The 21,015-nt window shown below is 44.3% G+C and overlaps 1 protein-coding gene across 1 annotated transcript in view; it reads right to left on the bottom strand.

Moving 5' to 3' along the window:
- Positions 1-21,015, bottom strand: part of camk1da (calcium/calmodulin-dependent protein kinase 1Da) — a 426,293-nt gene that overhangs the window by 27,067 nt on the left and 378,211 nt on the right. Inside the window, exon 8 of the mRNA XM_041203439.1 lies at positions 10,015-10,093. Coding sequence (XP_041059373.1) covers positions 10,015-10,093 — 79 coding nt within the window. The remainder of the gene's footprint in view (positions 1-10,014; positions 10,094-21,015) is intronic.

Raw genomic sequence — 21,015 nt, 5'->3', positions numbered from 1 at the left:
TAACTGGTTTGAAGAAATAGAATGCTAACTTATGAAGATAATTGAAGAATTAATGTTGTACATCTGCATAAGAAGAGAAAGGAAGGCATCAGGGAAGAATGCGGTGGTCAAGAGGTCAGGGATTGGAGGGTGGGTATTGTGGGGGGGTTGGGGATATAGAGAGGAAGGACATGAGTCCCAAAGTGGTAGACAGAAGGCTTGGCTACTACCACTGGGGCTGCACAATCTGAATAGAGGGGTTAGTATGGCAGATGAGTTGAATGGCAATCAGGCAGCCGCAAATTGTTCAGGTAGGAGGATCAGTAAATGTGAAGCCAAACCTGCAATTGCTGAAGTCTGAGAGAAACAGGCAAGGGAGCAGCCAACCCTCTTGCCTGAAGCTCACAACTGTCGTACAACTGGGCAAAGATAAACTGGACAAGTGCTGTGGAGGGAATGGGGAAGATCCCAAAGGCTCTGAGAAACAGGCAGAACCCTAAAGTCAGGTGTAAAAGACATGAAGACCCTAAAGTCAGGCTCCATAAAGTGCTTAAAATCAGAAAATTGCGCAGAAAGGGAACAACATGCCAGTGAAATCTGAGCAATTCATTGCACAACTGATGATGGGAGCTCTGCCATTACAGTATGACAAGATAATGCATAAGGTTTTCTGTATTTGTAAGGTTTAATGTGTAAGGTTTTCTCTCACAAATGTAGCCAGAGGCTTTTACATTATAATTATTAACACACAAGCACCATTTGAAAATTGTGACACAGAAGCTAAGGGTATAATGTGAACAGAAACTGCTTCCCAAGTGCAAAACCTCTCATACAGTTTAAATATCTGGAGAGATCCTTTAAATTCCAACAGTTACAAGGAACATAATGGCATTTACCAACACTAGTCTGTGCTTTATAGATTGTAATGGTCATGGCTTTTAAGTTATTGCAGCTGATGACATTGACCAGAACAGGAAAGGTCTTCACTCAGTAAACTATCCAGCTGTTTTTGGGACTGCTGGCCCCTTGTTCCGGCAGTGTCATCCTCTGGCACAGTGGTCATTGCACCCTAACAAATAGTTGGGGCATTAAATTCAACCCATCTGGGCACGTTAATGATTCTATGTTTGGGTTCCTTCGACAGGACATCCATTTCTTTCTATAAGCAATTAACCTCACGGGTACTGTGGTTATTTTCTGCCCATCTTACTCAAAGTCATCTTAATCAGAGTAAAAAACTTTTTGAAGACTCTGAAAGTCTCATTGAAAAGAGGGCAAATTGATTGTGGGGGGTTCATAGGAGAAATTCGCTGTGAACCACGCCTGGTGGTGGTGCCTCATCCAACAAGCCGCAGAAACTGACTGCATAAACTCTGGTGCGGTGAAGCAAAAGAAATGGAAGGACTGCTCCAATTAACAGAATCAGAGGGTACTGACTTAAGGTGAATGGCACATGAACCAAAGGGGAGATGAGGAAGAACATTCTTACATCAGAATCCGGAATGCACTGCCCGAGAGTGTGCTGAAGGCAGATTCAATTGTGGCTTTTGAAAGGGAATGAATGACCTCCACAGAAGAAATTTTCAGGGCTACAGGGAAAACACAAGGGAAGTGGTTCTAACTGAGTTGCTCATGCAGAGAGCCAGCACAGACAAAACTGGCCAAATTGTCTCCCACGCTGTAACCATTCTTATGAGGAAAGGTTAGATAGGCTAGGCTCAAATCCACTGGAATTTGGAAGAGTAAGAGGCGGCTTGATTGAAACCTTTAAGATCCTGAGGGGTCTTGACAGGGTGGGTGTGGAGGGGATATTTCCTCTTGTGGGAGAGTCTAGAACTAGGGGTCACTGCTTAAAAATAAGGGGTCGCTCATTTAAGACAGAGATGAGGAGAAATTTTTTCTCTCAGAGGGTTGTGAGTCTTTGGAACTCTCTTCCTCAAAAGGCGGTGAAAGCAGAGTCTTTTAATATTTTTAAGGCAGAGCTAGATAGATTCTTGACTAACAAGGGGGTGAAAGGTTATGTGGGGTTGAGGTTACAATCAGATCAGCCATGATCTTATTGAATGACGAAGCAGACTTGAGGGGCTGAGTGGCCTACTCCTGCTCCTAACTGATATGCTTGTATATTCTATGATTCTATGCGAGAGAGCAGAATCCTAGCTTGAGAACCCTCCATCACCACCGCACCCCCCGCCCCCACAACATCCTCAGGAATATAGGAACATAGGAGCAGGGGTAGGCTATTTGGCCCCTTGAGCCTGCACTGCCACTTAATTAGATCATGACTGATCTTCTACCTCAATGCCTTCCTCCTGCACAGTCCCCCTATCCCTTACTGTCATTGGTATCTAGAAGTCTATCAACCTCAGTTTTGAACATGCTCAATGACTGAAGCTCCACAGCCCTCTGGAATAAGAATTCCTAAGATTCACTACCTTCTTGAGTGAAGAAGTTCCTCTTCATTTCAGCCTAAATGACCTACCCCGTATTCTTGGACTAAGTACCCTGGTTCTAAACTCCTCCAGTCAGGGGAAACATCCTTCCTGCACCTACTCTGTTGAGCCCTGTAAGAGTTTTGTACACTTCTCGTTCTTCTAAACTCAAGAGAATACAGGCTCAGTCTCCTCAATCTTTCCTCATGGGACAATTCCCACCATCCTAGGGATTAGTCTGGTGAAACTTTGTTGCACTCCCTCTACGGCAAGTATATTCCAAAACTGTACGCAATACTCCAGGTGTGTTCTCACCAAGACTCTATACAACTGCAGCAAGACTTCATTATTCCTGTACTCAAATCCCCTTGCAATAAAGGCTAACATTACATTTGCCTTCCTAATTGCTTGTTGCACCTGCATGTTAGCTTTTAGTGACTCGTGAACAAGCAGAGACTGAAGTTCCTTCGAACATCAACACTTCCTAATCTCTCACCATTTAAGAAATAATCTGCACTTCTGTTTTTCCTACCAAAGTGGATAACTTCACATTTTCCACATTATATTCCATCTGCCACGTTCCTGCTCTATCACTTAGCCTGTCTCAATCTCCTTGAAGCCTCTTTGCAGCCGCCTCACAACTCTCATTACCACCAAGTTTTGTGCCATCAGCAAACTTGGAAATACTATATTTGGTCCCACATCCACATCATTGATATAGATTGTGAATAGCCAAGGCCCAAGCACTGATCCTTACGGTCTCCCACTAGTCACAGACTACAACCCTTTATCACTACTCTTTGCTTTCTGTCCGTTAACCAATCCTCAATCCGTGCCAGTGTATCACACCCAATCCCATGAGCTCTAATTATGCTTATTAACCTCCTGTGAGGAACCTTATCGAAAGCCTTAGGAAAATCCAAATACACCACATCCACTGCTTCTCCTTTATCTATTCTGCTAGTAACATCCTCAAAAAACCCCAAAAGGTTTGTCAAACATGATTTCCCTTTCACATATCCATGTTGACTCTGTCCAATTTCACCATTATTTTCTAAATGTCCGATTATCACACGCCCTTAGAATAGATTCCAGCACTTTCCCTACAAGTGATGTCAGGCTAACAGGTCTGTAGTTTCCTGTTTTCTCTCTTCCTCCATTCTTAAATACTGTGGTCACATTTGCTACCTTCCAACCTGCAGATAGCATTCCAGAATGTCAGGGTAACTCCTGTCTGCCCAAAGACCAAGACTCCGGGATTGGTCTGCTCAGTAACCTGAGGCCACACAAAGCAAGAGGCCTGGGAGGCATCGTTCTTGCTTCAGGAGACTGCTGACAATGACTCAAAGTCAGCTACTGCTCCAGTAAAATTCCCTGATAGAGGTTTTTCTCAGTTTGTTTGTCATTGCTTTTCCACCATCCCACAGTTTCTCCTCCACCTTTTCACAGGCTTCTTTGGAAATACTGGATCAACAATGGAAATGATTCTTTCACTGAGGCAGTATTTTGAAAACCGAGCTTATAATTCCCAAACTTGGTTTTGAATAAACTCCTTACTCAATTTTAAATAAAATTCTTCATTGTACTGACTTAAGAATGTATCTCTTTTCAATTATTAATTTTAATGAAAAGTATTTAAATTCTCTGCTTGAAATGTACATTATTTTTGTAATAAAATCAAGAAATTAACGTTTGTAATATTAACACGCAAATGTAAAGCTTTTATAATACCTCCACCCCCTTTTTTAAAGCATGGTTCCAAAGTGATCATTTCAAATGCCTTTGTTCAAAGAGTGATCAGGAATGTCATATGAATAACAATGGTATGCTATTAATGCAAACAGTCATTTCTAGGCCCACAGCCATTAATCACTGAGAAACTGCCTTAAATGGAATTAAAATCTGATACAGTCAAATCCAATAAACTATTTTTCTTTCCAATGCTGGGATGTTCTTACAGCTTGCTTCATAGCACTGCTGGTCTGGTAGCTCAACTGGTAAGAGAGCAGTGCGTTCAAAATTCCAGGGTTGCCTGTCACCGGAATCTGGATGTGTTGTCATTCACCAGAGTAAGGCATTGCATTTCGCAATCAAGCAAAAGAAAAATGAGCCACTCTCTCTGCCTTGTTTCATTTACCAGGTAGACTTTGGGAACCAATGGCGACAAGATGGAAAGGCAGAATTGAAGATGAGGATCGGCCACGGGGCTGAATTTTACCAGCTCTCAGGGGCTGGGAGACGGGTGAGCTTGAAAAAATGGCGGTGGAAGACATCAGGAGGGGATCCTGATGTCTTCCTGCCACCACAGGACATCACCAGCAGCACAAACGTGGGCAGCACTGCCACCTGCCAACTGGAGGTGGGCGGCCAACTGAACTAATTAAGTCGCTAATTATGGGCCACTTCCCATTTCTGTGGCGATTTACTGCTGTCGGGAGGGGCCGCCGCAGCATGAAGAGACGGCTAAGTAAACCTGGTGGCCCCTTCAGAGGGTCCCCCTGGCCGTACCTGTGGCTATGGTGCTGCCGCTGCAGAGTGCAGCCCCCAGACCCCAGGGCCAGTTTTGTCACAACAGTTAGTTCAGGAGCAATCAAGCCTAGCGCTGCAGGGGAGAGGCACTGCAGGAGAACTGACCGGTCAATGGGGCAAATGCAAATGAGAAGCCAAAATGGCAGGGTATGCACCATGGCCAGTCACAAAGGATACCACTGGTGACTTTAACCAGGTGGTCCCAGTTTTTTGGGCAAAACAAAAGTTGGACTGGATGGATTCAAGCAGTGAATGAAGTGAAAAGTGAGAACGATCAGTGACAGGGGTCTGGAGGAGGATGTTTGGGATAAGGTTGTAGTTGGAGAAGCGGGGGCAAGAGTGGGGACTTTGAGGAAGGATTACATGAACAGCCATTGCAGCTTATGATAGATTCATTGAATTCTGTACCAAAAATACTGAATTGTAAAACCATTTCAATTTGCATAAACATTGGACAATTATCATATCGAAAGTCATACCTCATCCACTATGGGTGCATTTCAAAAACATGGCTACACACCTCAAAAGGCCTTCCAAAACCCCTCAATAACTTCACTGAAAATGTATTAGGTACACTGCCCTATTAAACGGTGCTAACAAACCCTCTAGTCACTCTTGGTCCATGTAACCAATGAAACCATGTGAATCCATTTATTGCCCAAAGATTTAAGCACTGTCTACATAAGTCTATAAATTGGAATACTGCTGTTTCATTACTCCCTGGATTCTAAAGTTGGAGAATTAATTAACTGATAGACTAGACTGTGTTGACAAAGTGCAGATAACAATTTAAATGCTTCCAGGCTAGACAGCAGACTGAGAGTCAGACAGCTAAACAGCAGGCTATGGATCACTGTGGACCAGCTTGCCTACAGCTGTCTCTGTAAAATCTTACTCATTTAGTAATCTCATACCCATTGCGTCTGTAAATAATTTGGAATTTCACTGGAATACCATTCATTTAACCCGGGCGTAAGTGAAGAATATAATTAATGCAGCCGTTGCAACTGGTCCATTTTCACATCCGTTGCAAATTCGCAGTAAAACATTGCGAAAATCCTAGATTTTGCAGTGTTAATGTCCTGATTTTAGAACAGAGCGAGAATTCCTCACCAGACTTTCTCTGTTATTCTCAGCAGGTTTCCACATAAACGCCTGATATAAATTTCATATACATTTCTATGGGATGGATAACTGAGGGCAAGTGGCAGACTGGAGACTTACTACAGCTGTCTGGTGCACGTGTAGAGTCAGAACAGTAGTAAGTGTAAACCCCAGGGAAATACACACACAGTTCATTGCAGAATAGATACGAGGAACAGGCTCGTCAACGCCGTGATCATTAACCGTCTAAAAAAGCTAGACTGGTATTTGCTAAGGAATGTGAAAGAAGGGGGTAGAAAGATGATCAAATACTCCATGAACTACAAAGACTTCTGTGCTGCTGCGACCATCAAAATTCCAATTTTTAAAATGCATTAGCCACATTTGAATAATGGTGAAGGCTTTTGCATCATACTTGAACAAAGACCAACATTTATTGCCTATTAGTGTAGATGGAAAGCTGCAGAACTCCATTGGAAATGACGAGTTTGGGTTTCAGGCAGGAAAAGGGATGAGAGAAGCAACTGACAATATAAGATGAATGAGTGAACGCAGTTTAGAGTTTGTACAGGAAGTATCTGTTTGTTTTGTCAATTTTGAAAAAGCATTCTTTTGGGTTGACTGGATTATATTCTTGACAGTGCTGAAAGATATTGGAATAGATTGGAGAGATAGATGACTCGTAAGAAATCTGTACATGGGACAAACATTAATAGTAAGAGGTGAGTCAGAACCATATGTAATTGGAAGAGGAGTTCGATAAAGTGTTGTTTATCACCAGTCCTCTTCAATACCTATGCAGAAGCAATGCTTGAAGAAGCATTTGAAGACTCAGAATCTGGTGTTAAGATTGGGGGGTGAGTGAATGATAACATTAGTTAGATTTGTAGATGACAAAGTACTTGTAATCCTTCCTCAGCGCTCACTGCGAAAACTACTAGATAAACTAGGAACAGCAGGCATGAACTTTGGAATGAAAGTGAACATATACAAAACCAAAGTGATGCATATCTCAAAATCACCAAGAAATATTCATTTACTCATAGAAGGAAAAGAACTAGGACAGGTGCAAGAATTCAAGTATTAAGGAAACATATCTGTGAGTGGGAGATGCAATAAAGAAATAAGAACAAAGACTGCAATAGTGAAGGAGAGATGGTTGCACATTGGAAAGCTGAATAAACAGCTCAAGAAGTGACTTTGTAAAGAAATTGATTTGAAATGTTGTTTTGCATGGATGTGAGACATGGAACTCACGAAAGGAGGAAACCAACTTGCTAAATAGCTTTGAAATGTGGGTTTGGAGGAGAATGGAAGGGATCAGCTGGACAGGGAAAAATAGCAAATGATAAAATGCTGAGGAGAGTGGACGAACAAAGACATTTGCTGAACATAATTAGGAAAAGGCAGAGAGACTGGGCAGGGCACATTTTAATAGGAAGCGGATTTGTAACAGGCATTTTGGAAGAAAGATTTCAAGGAAAAAGAGGATGAAGAAGGGAGAAAATATCAATGTTGGGCGGCTTGAAAATTGGAAGGTGTTATTGCAAAATGAAGACTGACACTGGACAGAGAGACATGGGGAAGACTATGAGCCAAAGACCTGCCTTTGGACAGAGCACTCATGATGATGAGAGCACCTTTAAATATTACTTTGAATGGGTTCAAGAACAGAGTCACAAATTTCACGTTTGTGGACTAGATGTTCTCTTGAGTTCAGCATCACAACAACAACTTATATTTATATAGACCTTTAATGTAATTAAACTTTCCGAGATACTTCACAGGAACATTATAAAACAAAGCGTGCCACCAAAAGCTTGATTGAAGGAGTAGGTTTTCAGGAGGTGTCTTAAAGGAGGAAAGCAAGTTAGAGAGGTGGAGAGTTGTAGGGAAGGAATTCCAGAGCATGGAGTCTAGGCAGCTGAAAGCACAGACACCAATGATGGAGTAATTATAATTGGGAATGCACAAGAGGTCAGAATGAGAGGAGTGCAGATATCTCAGAGGGTTGTGGGGCTGGAGGCGATTACAGGGAGAGGGAGGGGGCGAGGCCACGGAGGGATCTGAAAACAAGGACAAGAATTTTAAAATCAAGACATTGCTTGACTAGGAATCAATGAAGGTCAGCAAGTACAGAGGTTTTAGGGGAGCAGGACTTGCTGAGGTAAGACACATGCAGCACAACTTTGGATGAGCTCAGCTTTATGGAGGATAGAACGTGGGAGACTAACCAGGGGTGCGTTCGAAAAGTCGAGTCTCAAAGTAATGAAGTCATGGATGAGGGTTTCAGCAGCAGGTGAGCTGAGACGAAGTTGAGCAATGTTATGTAGGTGGAAATTGGTGGTCTTAATGATGGTGTGAATATGAGGTTGGAAACTCAGCTCAGGATTAAATACGACATCAAGGCTGTGAACAGATTAGCTTAATCTCAGACTGGTGCCAAGGAGAGAGGTGAAATGGTAGCTGGGGAATGGAGTTTGGAACAGACAACGAAAACAATGGCTTCAGTCTTACCGATATTTAATTGGAGGAAATTTCTGCCTATCCAGTTCTATCTGTCAGATAAGCAGTCTGATAATTTAGCAACAGTGGAGGAGTCAAGAGAAGTGGTGGTGAGGTGGTGAGCTGGGTGTCCTCAGCTTACATTTACGTTCAAAAACTAACACCATGCCTTCAGATTATATCACCAATGGACAGCATGTAGATGAGAAATAGGAAGCAGCTAAGGATGGATCCTTGGGGGACACCAGAGGCAATGGTACAGGAGCAGGAAGAGCAGCCATTGCAAGTGATTCTCTGGCTATGATTAGATAGATAAGAATGGAGTGAGAGCAGTCCCACCCAGCTGGATGACAGTGGAGAGGCGTTGGAGGAGGATGGTTACCCTGAGAAGGACGAAGAGGGATAGTTTACTTCGTCACAGTCACATAGGATGTCGTTTGTGACTTTGATAAGAGCCATTTTGGTGCTGTGGCAGGGGCAGAAGCCTGATTGGAGGGATTCAAATACAAAGTTCCAGGAAACATGGGAACAGATTTGGGAGGTGACAACATGTTTAAGGACTTTGGAGTGGAAAAGGAGGTGGGATATAGGATGGTTGTTTGCAAGAAGGGAGGGGTCAAGGGTTTGTTTTTTTTGAGGAGAGATGGACTACATCTGAAGAGGAGAGAACTGTTTACAATATCTGTTAACGTAGGGGCCAGGAGGAGAAGCTGGGTGACCAGTAGTTCAAAGGCCATAGGATCGAGGGAGTTGGAGGTGGGTCTCATGGACAAAATAATATCAGAGAAGGCAAGAGGGTAGTTTGGAGAGAAACTGGAGAAAGATGTGAGTACCAGTCACCTTGTAGGCGCACCGTGTGTTCCTTATGCTTCAGAATTCAACTTTAACTGACCAGTACCTAGCTCAACAATAGCTTGACCAATGGATAGTAATGCAGGATTCTTAAACTGAAAACTGGCACATATGCACAAATTCTCCTCACCTTATAGAAGGCTCAAGACAGACACAGTTTCAAACTAATCACTGGTTTGTTTCACATAAATTACAATGAACAGATTCAATTTCCTATCCACTTCACTTATGGCAAGGGAACACAGGCACCACTTTGCTATCTCTCTAAGTGCATGGTCACTTTTCTAGATAACCTCTTTCAAGCTAGCTATACAAATGATTTTGAAATGCATGCAATTCTCTGCATGGAGGTCAATCTGTCTCTGTGAGAGGGAAAGTGAGAGAGAGAAAGAGAGAAAGAAAATAGAAATACATTCAATGAAATAGAAATACACTTGTTGAAATCCACAGTAAGATGGTTGGCATCAAGCTAATCTGATAGTGTCACCCAACCTATATTACACAGGAGTTATATACATGTTGCAAATTCCACAGAGGTCTAAAGTATAATTGGTATATACCTGGAGAAGTAGGTGAGAATTTAAACTATTAAATTGAATGTAGTCCTGCTTACCACGGGTGTCTTAATGCTTGCTCACATGTATAACGTTTGTTTGGGTCCTTCTCCATCAAGCGTTTTATAAAATCTTTAGCTGAAAGAAATGATTGATGAGAATGAGTCCTTTGTTCCATACATAAACTTAAAGGGTACAAAATAATCACTTTTCGTAAATGAGGAAAAATAAATATGGATTGAAGTGTCAATAACGAGACCGTAATCACCTTTCCAAGGACATAACGAGAGAAATCAGCCCATTGAGCCTCTTCTATGACACGCAACCATTCACAACTACACCTGATCCAAAATTCCTGAGGGATGGTATTTAAAATGGAAGCTGTTATGGCATATTCGATTACCACCCCCACCAAACTATAGTTAGGCACTTTTGCTACTGACCCTGCAATATTCAAAATTTCCCAAAGCTTGTGAAAGATTATGAGCATTTATGCTTTAAATGTAGTCAGTTTTAGTAACTACTTACCTGAGTGAAAAAGAAAATTGCAGGATGAAAAGAGAGTGAAGAAACTTTTTTAACCCTTTTTGCCAGTTGGTGAATCATAGAATTATAGAATGATATTGCACAGAAGGAGGCTATTCAGTCCATTGTATCTGCGCCAGCTCTCGGGTAGAGTTCTCCAGTTTGTACCACTCCCCTGCTCTGTCCCTATAGCTCAGTAAAATATCTTCCCTTCAAGTCTTTTTCCAATTCTGAAAGTTATCATTGAATCTGCTTCCTTTCAAGCAGAGTATTCCAGATCACAACAACTTGGCATGCTGAGGAGGCCCTCAGAGCAGCCAGATTTTTGGAGGATGATGGCGACATGCAGTGAAGTCACCCCATAGATCCTCACATCGCATCTATGAACTTTTGTCTCCAGTCTGGCTTATGGCCGCGTGAATACCCTCTGTGATAATGCTCCTGTCATGGAAACGCAGTGAAGGCCCTAATAGTTGCAGACGACCTGCAGTGAGGACACTCCATATATCCTCACACAGCTTCTGAGAATGTCTGACTTCTGTCTGGCCAAGGGCAGCTCACTTATGATCTGTGACCAGGATCATATCATAGAGATGCAGCCATGAAACTTTAGAAGTATCTGATCCTTTGTCCACCTTCAGCACCTGAGCCCTTCAGTAGCACAGCGTCACTGGTCACAGATGCTGAAGAGATGGGGGCCAGCCCCTCTTTAAAGGTACTGAGAACACACAGAGAGAATGAGAGAACTCTGTGACACCTGCCCACTACATTCAGGCAGCAATGACCAGCACCACTGAGGTGCAGGCAACAGTAATGTCTCCAGGCAGTGTGATGCTGACCAGTCTGAAGGCTGCACAAATCACAGGGAAGAGGGTCTGGACTGAGACACCTGCCTTTATCTTGTGCAGAAAGGTTTCACATGAGTGACAAGAACACTGTTCATCAGAACAAGGAGGCATAGGCAGAGAGACACTTTATTGACAATAGTGAACATTATCTACATGGGTGATTAACACCCATGTCCAGGCTGTGCAACTAATTCTCCTTAACTTTCCTAACCTTGTCTTGGTGCTCCCCGGACATCCACAGCAGAGTTGGAGGCAGCCTGCTGACTGTGATGCCCTGTCTGTGGTGACCTTGGTGGGCGTCCTCTGGAGCACCAAGACCTGGAGGGCTCCAGCCTGCTTTCAGGGTCCTGAAGTGTGGCAGTGGCACCCTCCATGACCTGTGGAGCTGGAGCTGCTGGAGTCATAAGCACAGGGGATTAGGATGGGCCAGACACTCTTGGAGTCATTTGGATGGGTGGGCCCGGAGTGTGCATCTGCTGATCCTCCTCCCTATGGGTGCCTGGGGGCCACTAGCTGACTCCTTGAGGAGCAGGGCTAGCTGGAGTGAGATTGAGCTGCCCGGCACCCCTCTCATGTATGCCTGTTGGAGGTCAACTATGGCATCAGTGAAGGAGTTTAGCCTGCGCAGCAGTGCAGGAGCAACATCCTGGACCAAGGTCTCCATGGTGGCCGCCATCCTAGCAGTGTTGACCTTGGTGCATTGGCATGCTGGCGCTGTCACCTCAGCCTGAAGACAGATGGACTCCCCCATCGTGCCTTGCAATCTGAGGAGTGCAGTGGACGTTCCTTCCTTATGTTCCTGAGCTTGCCTTCGCAGCTCCAGCAACTGAAGTATGACTGAGTCCAGAGGCTCCTCATCTGACTTGGACTCAGCAAATTTCTGGCCCCCAACAGCTCTCCGAGTGCCGGATACCAGGGAAGTCCCTGCCACCACCTGCAGTGATCAGACAGTGTGATATGCTCACCAGATTGTGATCCCGAGGCTATTCTAAGGCAAGGTTCCACCAAGGTATGCACTAGTGGAGGGTGTGGGTGAGCGCTGTGACAGGACTTCAAGGAGGGTGCCTCCAGATTCCTGTTCAGAGGTGCCTTCAGGGCTTGGTTGGAGGCCCTGGGTCACGGACTCCATTGGCTGTTTCCCAGATGTGCCTGCAGAAGCAAGAGGAGATAATTAGTGCATGGCAGTGGCCTGTGAAACAGGACACATCACGGTTATCTGATGGATGTTGCACAGCTAGACTTATACTTGGCAGAACAGCGCTTATCTCACCATCAGCACAGGACCAGTCCAGATCCTCGCCAGCCAGCTGGATGATTCAGTTTTCAAAGCCCATGAGGACCTTGATTTCGGGTATTCCACCACCGGTCTGTGACCTCTCCCTCCTGTTGTGTGCCAACTTGTCCTGCACGAATAGCAATGGAGAAAGTGTAAGCAGGCACCTGCCAGGTCAGATGCTAATTATGCCTGGGATGTGTGGGTGGTGAATGGTCCCACGGACAGGATGAGGACATTGAAAGTGTGTGTGAGAGAGTGAATGGTGATATCCCTTGAACTGGCAGTGAGTGAGGGCCCTGTGGGTGTGTGATGGGTTTGTGAGTGCGTGAGTTGGGAGTGATAAGAAGAGTGACTCACCCTGGTGGAACGGAGGAGATCATGCATTCTCTTGCGACATTGGGTGGTTGTCCTCTTTTGAAGGGCATTGGCGCTGACCACCGCTGCCACCGCCTCCCAAGCTGGGTTAGTGATATTCCTGCCCATCCTGCGGCCAGAGCGGGGTTAGAGGGCATCCCGATGGGCCTCCACAGCGTCCAACAGGCGCTTGAGGGATGCATCGCTGAACCAGGGGGCTGCTGTCTTCTTCAGTTTCAGGGCCATGTCTTCCATGCAGCAGCGGTGGTCTGGAAGCGCTGAGATATGCGCCCGGGGCTGGACTTTAAATATGGTGCCTGGCGTGATGCAGCGGTGGGGTGATGGTGAATGGCGTGTTTCCCAGGAGGGCTAAAATAATGTGGGAGGTTTGGGATGATACGGCGTGAAAATCTGCCATCATACTCCTTCACCCACAACTATACCTTTTACAAGTTACAAAAGCTATCTTACACTCTAATATCCACCGTTAGTACACAGGCCATGTAAACCTTTGGCACCCTGTGGTCAGACACACCACACTCTGAAACCAAGTGACAGATGCCACCTCAACCAGACGCTATGGATCTCTCCTCAACTCCCCCCAAATGCTTGTCACACTGTGAGCCAACTAATATCACTGAACTCCGTCTTTCACTCGAGGGTTTCCAATCTCTACTATCCAGTCATCGCTTTGGAATCTTCTCCCAAACCGATGCTTTCTATCGGACGCCTTCCACAAGGATTTACCTCCAGGGTTTCAAACTCTCTTTTTGATGTTCCTCTCCCTGGGTCACCACATGTATTCAAGCTGTCTTCCACGTGCCTCTCTCATTAACTCAGCCATCAACAGTACCACTGCTTCGTATGCCCATGGCAAAGAGTTACAGGCCTTCAGTTGTCTCTTTGGACCTTCTTGCCTCTTCTCAACCCTTTATCTCTTTAAGTCTGAAGCTTTAAACTTGGAGCTTAGAGTCTTTCTCTCTGCCCCTCACTCTTAACTTCACTTATCAGAGCCTTTTCCAGGTTCCTGTCCCTCCTTTGACTAGAAGGTACTAAAAGGTAGAGGACTTTCCCCTCTTCTGTTCCCCTGGATTTTTGGGGGTTTTCTTTAGCTTGGGACTGGCTATCTGTCCCCTCTGCTCCAGTCTCTCCTGGCAGCCACTTTCAGCCTGCTGAACTCCAAAAACATCTCAAAACCAAACTGCGGTTTTTTCTCTTCTACGGGTGTCTGTGGGAGGGACCTGCCTCTCTGGATCACTGTTGCTAAGCAACAAGCCCAATTCTTCTACCCTTGTGTTTGCTTAACCTCTTAAGCCGTAAACTCTCATCAGAAATGCAAGCACCTTTTTAAAGTGAAACTAAAACTCCATTTGACCTTTCTTAAAACAGATACAGAAATACAAATCAAACTTAAACTTTAAAGCTAAAATTCATTCCTAACACCTGAAAATACCAATATAACTCACTTAAATCATCTCTATTTCCTAACGCCCCCATAAACCTACTTCACAATAAACCAGAAAAATATTATGGGAATTATTATACTTTTGTCATACTTGGTACCATTCCAGTAAAGTTCTTTTTCTCCCTCTTTATAGCCTTGATATCCTTCCTAAAGTGTGGTGTCCAGAATTGAACACAATACTCCAGTTGGGGCCTGACCAATGTTTTATGAGGGTTTATCATAACTTCCTTGCTTTTGTATTCTGTGCCTCTACTGATAAAGCCAAGGATCCCATTTGCTTATTTAAGTCTTCTCAGCTTCTGCCACCTTTATAGATTTGTGGACATACACCCCACCCCCCCCGGTCTTTCTGTTCCTGCACCCCATCTAAAATTGCACATTTCATTTATATTGTCTTCCCTTATTCTTCCCACCAAAATGTACCATGGTCTGAAAGTGTGATTATTTTTGAGGTGCGCTGGCTGGGAGGTCACACTTTCAGGTTTTGTTTTGTGTACATCCAGACTCTTTTCTCTCTTAGATAATGGAGTGGAGTGTCAGAAGGATTTTGCAGGCAGGCTGACTAACAACCTGCTTTGAGCAGGATGAATGCTCCTTCCTTGGCCAACAAGTGCTGGAGAGGATCCAGAAGTTGAGGATAAGTTGCTGCGGTTGTTCCCATTGCTCGTAGATAACATTGGATCTGCACCATCCGGAATGAACTGAAGAGGTTCCATAGAATTACGAAGACTGCGCCCATAGAACTCGGGTTGGTCGTCCACTGCTGGAGGCTAGGGATCCAGCTACACCCTTGATGGAGACGAGCTCATATTCTTGGTAATGAGGACCATTTTGAAGGACTTTGTGGCTGAGTGGAATGACCTATATGCTGTGCGGGCTGTTGAGATAATTCGTAAGATCTGACAATTCTATCTGCCATTGATTGTGTAATCTATAGTTCATAATTGACTGCAAATTGCCTGTTAAGTAAGTTTAACTTATGCTGTTTCTGGGTTCTAGGATATTGGTCATTAGCTAAGATAGCATTTAGTGCTTGCTTTGTATGACTCTTGTATAGTAAAAATTCTTCCATTTTTAAACCATGGGATCTTGTGACTCATTCTTTTTTGAAGTTACTGGTCTCCACACTAGTTAACATTTGGATCAGCACTGCTCTTTAAATAGTACTTGTGCTCCTAGTGAGCGTTTTACATTCAGAACCTGTTTTCCTCTACTGTGCTGGTTTTAATGGCTTGCATCCATCACCATCATGCTCCAAAAGTAGAAAGGAAGACCAAAAGCTTATCGCATTTCAAGGCACTTTACTTACAGTCAACGTTACCATGGGATTGGCTTTTATTACAATGTTATGTGAGAAAATACAGCAGCAATTTCATGTATAGCAGGTTTCACAAATAGCAATGAGGTGAAAAATAATAATTTTTTGTGATGTTTAGGGCAGAGTATACTCTTAGTATTTCCTACAGCGGACATCCTGTGGACTCACTGAGCTTGCCATTTCGTGCCAAAGTGGGAACAGTTAACTTCAAACTCAATTGAAACTGCACAAATTCATCTTGCGTAAGACGCTTGCAGTCAGAAGAGATTTTTAGCTCACCGATCTTGGCTCAGTTAAGTATGTGACTTTGGACATTAAAGCTGAGGAAGTGAACGTTTGGTAGAGTTTTCTCGGGATGGAAGTGGGGTGGAAGAAAATGATCAGAGAATTGTGACTAAATTACTGTCCTGTGTCACCTGCTGGCTAGCTGAAGAGCGGCATTGATAAAGGTGTGGGAGCAAGTCACTCACTGGGTCTCTTAATCTCAGGAAGTGTACAGATCAATGAATAAAGCAGAATATGGTGGGAAGCTTCCTTACTCTCGAAACACAGTATATTTTCCATTAATGACAACTCAGCTGCTTCCACTTCATCTTCTTCTCTTAAGTATTGGTACTTTTCTCTTTGAAGTGTGCGAGGAACTGCAAAAACTTTCAATTATCATTGGCAAAGCAAAAGAGAATATTATGGAATTTATAAAAACAAAACAGGCCCGTTGCCTGTGAATAAATCTGCCAAACAACTGTTTTGCTTTAATTTCAAGGCTGTATTTATCTTTTTCAAGTATTAACGCATAATTCCACTCCTTGGCAGTCGTAAATTTTGGCAGCAGTTATTAAAGTTTTCTGTATTTTAAAAATAGAAAGATCTCTCAGCAGCTTGGATTTGGAGGCACAGGGCAGAATCTTGCCCCGGGCGTGGGCCGTGATTGGCAGCGCAACGCGATTTTACACGGGCGGGCCAATTAAGACCCGCCCAGCGTGATACGGGATCGGGAGCGCTGCCTGTGCGGGCGGGGGGAGGAGGGCGAGCGGAGCTAGCTCACGGTTCACGCGTGCGGGTGCGAGACCGCTGAACAATCTCCCCGCGGCACGGAGCTGCCTCAGGGAGATGAAGGGTATATTGAACAAATTATTGAGCAGCGGAAAAGTTTAATAAAACACATTCCCTCATGTGACAGAGTCACATGAGCAGGGACATACTTTTAATTAAAAAATAAAAGTTTTACTTTATTTGTATTTTCCTTTGGAAACCTCATCCGGCCCGTGGATGAGGTTTCCAAAGAAATGCAAAGGCCGCTTGGCCTTTTCGCCTGCCCGCCAACCGCTAGGTTGAATGGGCAGTGATAAATTAAACTCAACTGATTACCTAATGGCCTTAATAGGCCTTTTAATTGTCGGAGAGCGCACTGCAGGCTCTGGCGTGCGCCTGCCGACCGAACTATCACATGACTGCGCGTTGAAGTCGGCACGCTCGGCTGATGTCAACTAACGTCATTTCACGCTCAGTCGGGGTAAGCGCGCCCACCGCCCACTGGGCATAATTTTTTGCCCACAAGCTGGGAGTTTGCAGTGGCAAACCCGCAGTAGAAAAACTATCCACCATGACACTGTTTACTGTTTCGTCATGTGTTTGGGGTCTAGATGGGGTTCTGTGGGGTTTGTCTAATCTCCCAAAGTAAGCTGTTTGAGACTGTAGCTTGTTAAAACCATTACTCTTTAATTACAGCAACTATATACATATTGGGACCTCTGTACGAGGTTGCAACTTCTCTTCACTCCGGATCCCTGTTACTCAATCAGGTGGCTGTTACATCATCATTACATCAGCATCATGTGCTTCTGCTGTTAACCCTTTACCATACATCTACCCCCCCCACCCCCCCCCCAAATCTTTATCCCAATTATATGCATCCTCCTACAATCTCCCCACAAGGTCTCAGAGTTCACAGGGTTAGTCTCGAAGGTGCCGTAACCAATCTCCCTGATCTTGTTCTGATCATGTTTGGGGTGGGTACGGAGGTTCAATTTTCCCACAGAAATACAGTGGATCAGGCCAGGGCTCAGGGGATGGGGTGGGGGTGGGTGCAGACGGTGCCAATCACTGGAGCATGGCCATTGGTCCCTAGCATCCTAATCGGCCACTTCCAGGGAGATCTGCCCGACAGGCACACCAGTGCCGGTGCGCCCAACCCACCTCCGCACCTTGGCCAATCCCCCTGCTGTGCGCAGAGCCCACGAGTGGCTCAAATGCAGAGGATGCAGCGCTGTAACCTCCTCGGGCCAACGTTACAATGATGCAGATGGAATGGGTGCATGAAATTTTCACGGTCTCCACCTTGATCAGTAGGGGTGCCAGGCGGTGACAAATCGCGGCACCCAATCTCCCCTCGCCCACTCACTCCCACACTCCAAAGAAAACCACAAAACCCCATTTTTAACCCAATTTGTTGGAGAAGCAAAATTAAAAACATTTGAACAGTCTGAGATTGCTGAAGGGGAGAAAAGTCAGCTTGAATTTCCAAAAAAGTGTAGATTAATTAGATTCCAACGATAGGAAGGAATGAAAAGGAAAGAATTGCTTCAGTGTTTAAAAGTTATTTACAAAGATTTAGCTTGGCACTTCAATTGGAGGTTTTTTTATTACGTTGTGTTATAACAATATTATATTATTATAAAGCTGTAAAATGCTGATGGTTGACACGTTTAAGTAGTATTAACAAAGCGCTGCATAAATTAGGTAAGGAAATGCCCTGAGACTGGGAAACAAACTAACTTAAGCAGGTTCCTGCACAAACCACAGGTGAGGGTAGAAAGATGAGCCACGTTCTTCCCAAAGACTGTTGTTCAATGTTGCAGTTCAGGTAGAATAGTTTCCGACCCGGCCTGGAACAGAGTCCAGCCTGCTCCGCCATTCAATTATCTCCTACGTCTGAGAGAGGAGGAAATCCCAGCCTGAAAGGCAACCCGCTTCCAACCCCCGCTTTCGTCTGAATCCCGCCGATGCCAGCTTGGAGTGTGCACCACCAGAGGTGTACGCAAGGTTGGTGTTGGGTAAACACAACTCCATGGCTTGGCCCAGTCCCTTCCCCCTTCCCTGGTGACCAGGACTTGGGGCCTAGTCTGTCTCTCTCCAGCTCTGCTTCTTAAGCTAAAAAGCAAAAAAATGTTTTATTAGTTAGCTCCGCAGCTTGGCACTTTTTAATGGTCATTTTTATTAATTACTAATTTTTAATAATTATTTATTGCTTTGACATCTATTTTTTTTTTTGCTCAACAAGTTATTTATGCTTCCTTCAGGCCGCATTTTTGAAAATCATATTTAATGTTGTGCCAACTGTTGAACCAGATCTCACGCAGCTGCTGCTGGGTTTCTTGCTGAAGGGGAACGAAAGGCTCACAGGAAGTCTGATTGCTTTTTGGGGGGCTGGAGAAAGGGTTTCATTTTGGTCCAGTAAAAACGGGAAGTGTTGCAAATGCTCAGCACATCTGGCAGCATCTGTGCAGAGAGAAACAGAGGTCAGTGACCCTTCGTCGGAACCAGTGCAGATCGAGGACCTGAAGCATACAAAATAGAATAGGCCATTCGGCCCCTTGAGCCTCCTCTGCCATTCAATAAGATAATGGCTGTTTGTGTTTCAAATTCCACAGATCTCGAATACCTCTATCAAGTCTCCTCTCCAAAGAAAACAGTCCCAACCTCTCCAATCTATCCTCATGGCTAGAGCTCTTCAACCCTAGAATCATTCCTTGGAATCTCCTCTGTATGTAACTCCCATCTCCTCTCTCAATGCCTTCACATCCTTCCTCAAGTATGGTGCCCAGGACTGGATGCAGTATTCCAGGTGAGGCCTAACTAGTGTCTTATACAAGTTCAACATGACTTCCTTACTCTTGTACTCAATGCCCCTATTAATAAAGCCTAAGATACTAAGTGCTTTATCAACTGCTCTCTCAAGACGCCCTGCCATCATCAATGACTTATGTACAAATACACTGAGGTCCCTCTGTTCCTGTACCTCCTTTAGAGTTTCTCCCTTTATTTTATACTGTCTCACCATATTCTTCCTGCCAAAATGAATTACCTCACACTTCTCTGCATTGAACTTCATCTGCCACTTGTCTGCCCAATCCAACATGTCTATGTCCTCTTGAAGCTCAAGACTATCCCCATCACAGTTGACAACATTTCCAATCTTCATATCATCTGCAAATTTTGAAATCATGCCCTGCACACCGCAGTCATTAATATATATCAGGCAGAGCAAGGGATCCAAAACTGATCCCTGGGGACCTTCCTCCAATCTGAAAAACATCCATTAACCACTACTCTTTGTTTTCTGTCACTCAGCCAATTTTTTTATCCAAGTGCCTACTCTCCCTTTCATTCCATGAGTTAGAATTTTGTTCACAAGTCTGTTGTGTGGCTGTGTCAAATGCTTTTTGAAAATCCATATACACCACATCAACGGCATTGTCCTTTTCAATATTCTCTGTTACCTCCTCAAAAAATGTTCATGTGTGGGACTGGAGAAACAGTACCACCCACATGATGATGTAAGAGAGAGGAGAGAGACACATCACTAAGAGTCGAGAAGAGAAAGCTCATGGTTTAGACTGAGTAACACCTGTTGTCTTGTATATCTGTATATGGTCATGTTCATACAATAAAACCAGTTACTGCCCAGACATATCTGTGTCTCACAATCATTCCTTAGCCAGTCACAACCAACATACAATAGGGTAGGGGGTGGAATAATGGGCCCGGAAACAAGAGAAGAACCAGGGCCCATGATTTCCCTCCCTGGTTCGGGGTCAGGTTGGGTTGGATCCTGAGGTTCATGCCAGGGGAGGGTCACCAATCAAGTACTGTTTTTTCATGGATTATGTCGCACATCTTGAGGTTGGAATATCCAGAAAAGTGATGAATATTCCAGCATATTGATGACTATGGGCTTTGTAGATAGTGGAAAGGTGTCAAAAAATGAATCGCTCATCAGAGAGTACCAGCATCTGCTCCCTTATAGCCACAGTGCTGAGTTAGCTGTGACAAGTGGTTGAATGATCATTGGCACTCGATCTCTGGACTTGTGCATGAAGATTTTTTTTCCTTTAAGGTTTGAAGCATTTGTTTCTTTCTACCAGACCACCTGAAAGCCTTGAAATTACAATGTGCAGATTTTTAGCATTAAAACAGTTAACACGTTTATGTGAAACTTCCTTGCTAAAGTATGTAGGCTAACATGCTTCTGTTAAAATAGGAGGAAAAAGAATT

The sequence above is a fragment of the Carcharodon carcharias genome, chromosome 13, assembly GCF_017639515.1.
Source record: "Carcharodon carcharias isolate sCarCar2 chromosome 13, sCarCar2.pri, whole genome shotgun sequence".
In the NCBI taxonomy this organism is placed as follows: Eukaryota; Metazoa; Chordata; class Chondrichthyes; order Lamniformes; family Lamnidae; genus Carcharodon; species Carcharodon carcharias.
The sequence above is the reverse complement of the archived record's forward strand: the minus strand, read 5'-3'. Positions and strand labels throughout refer to the sequence as shown.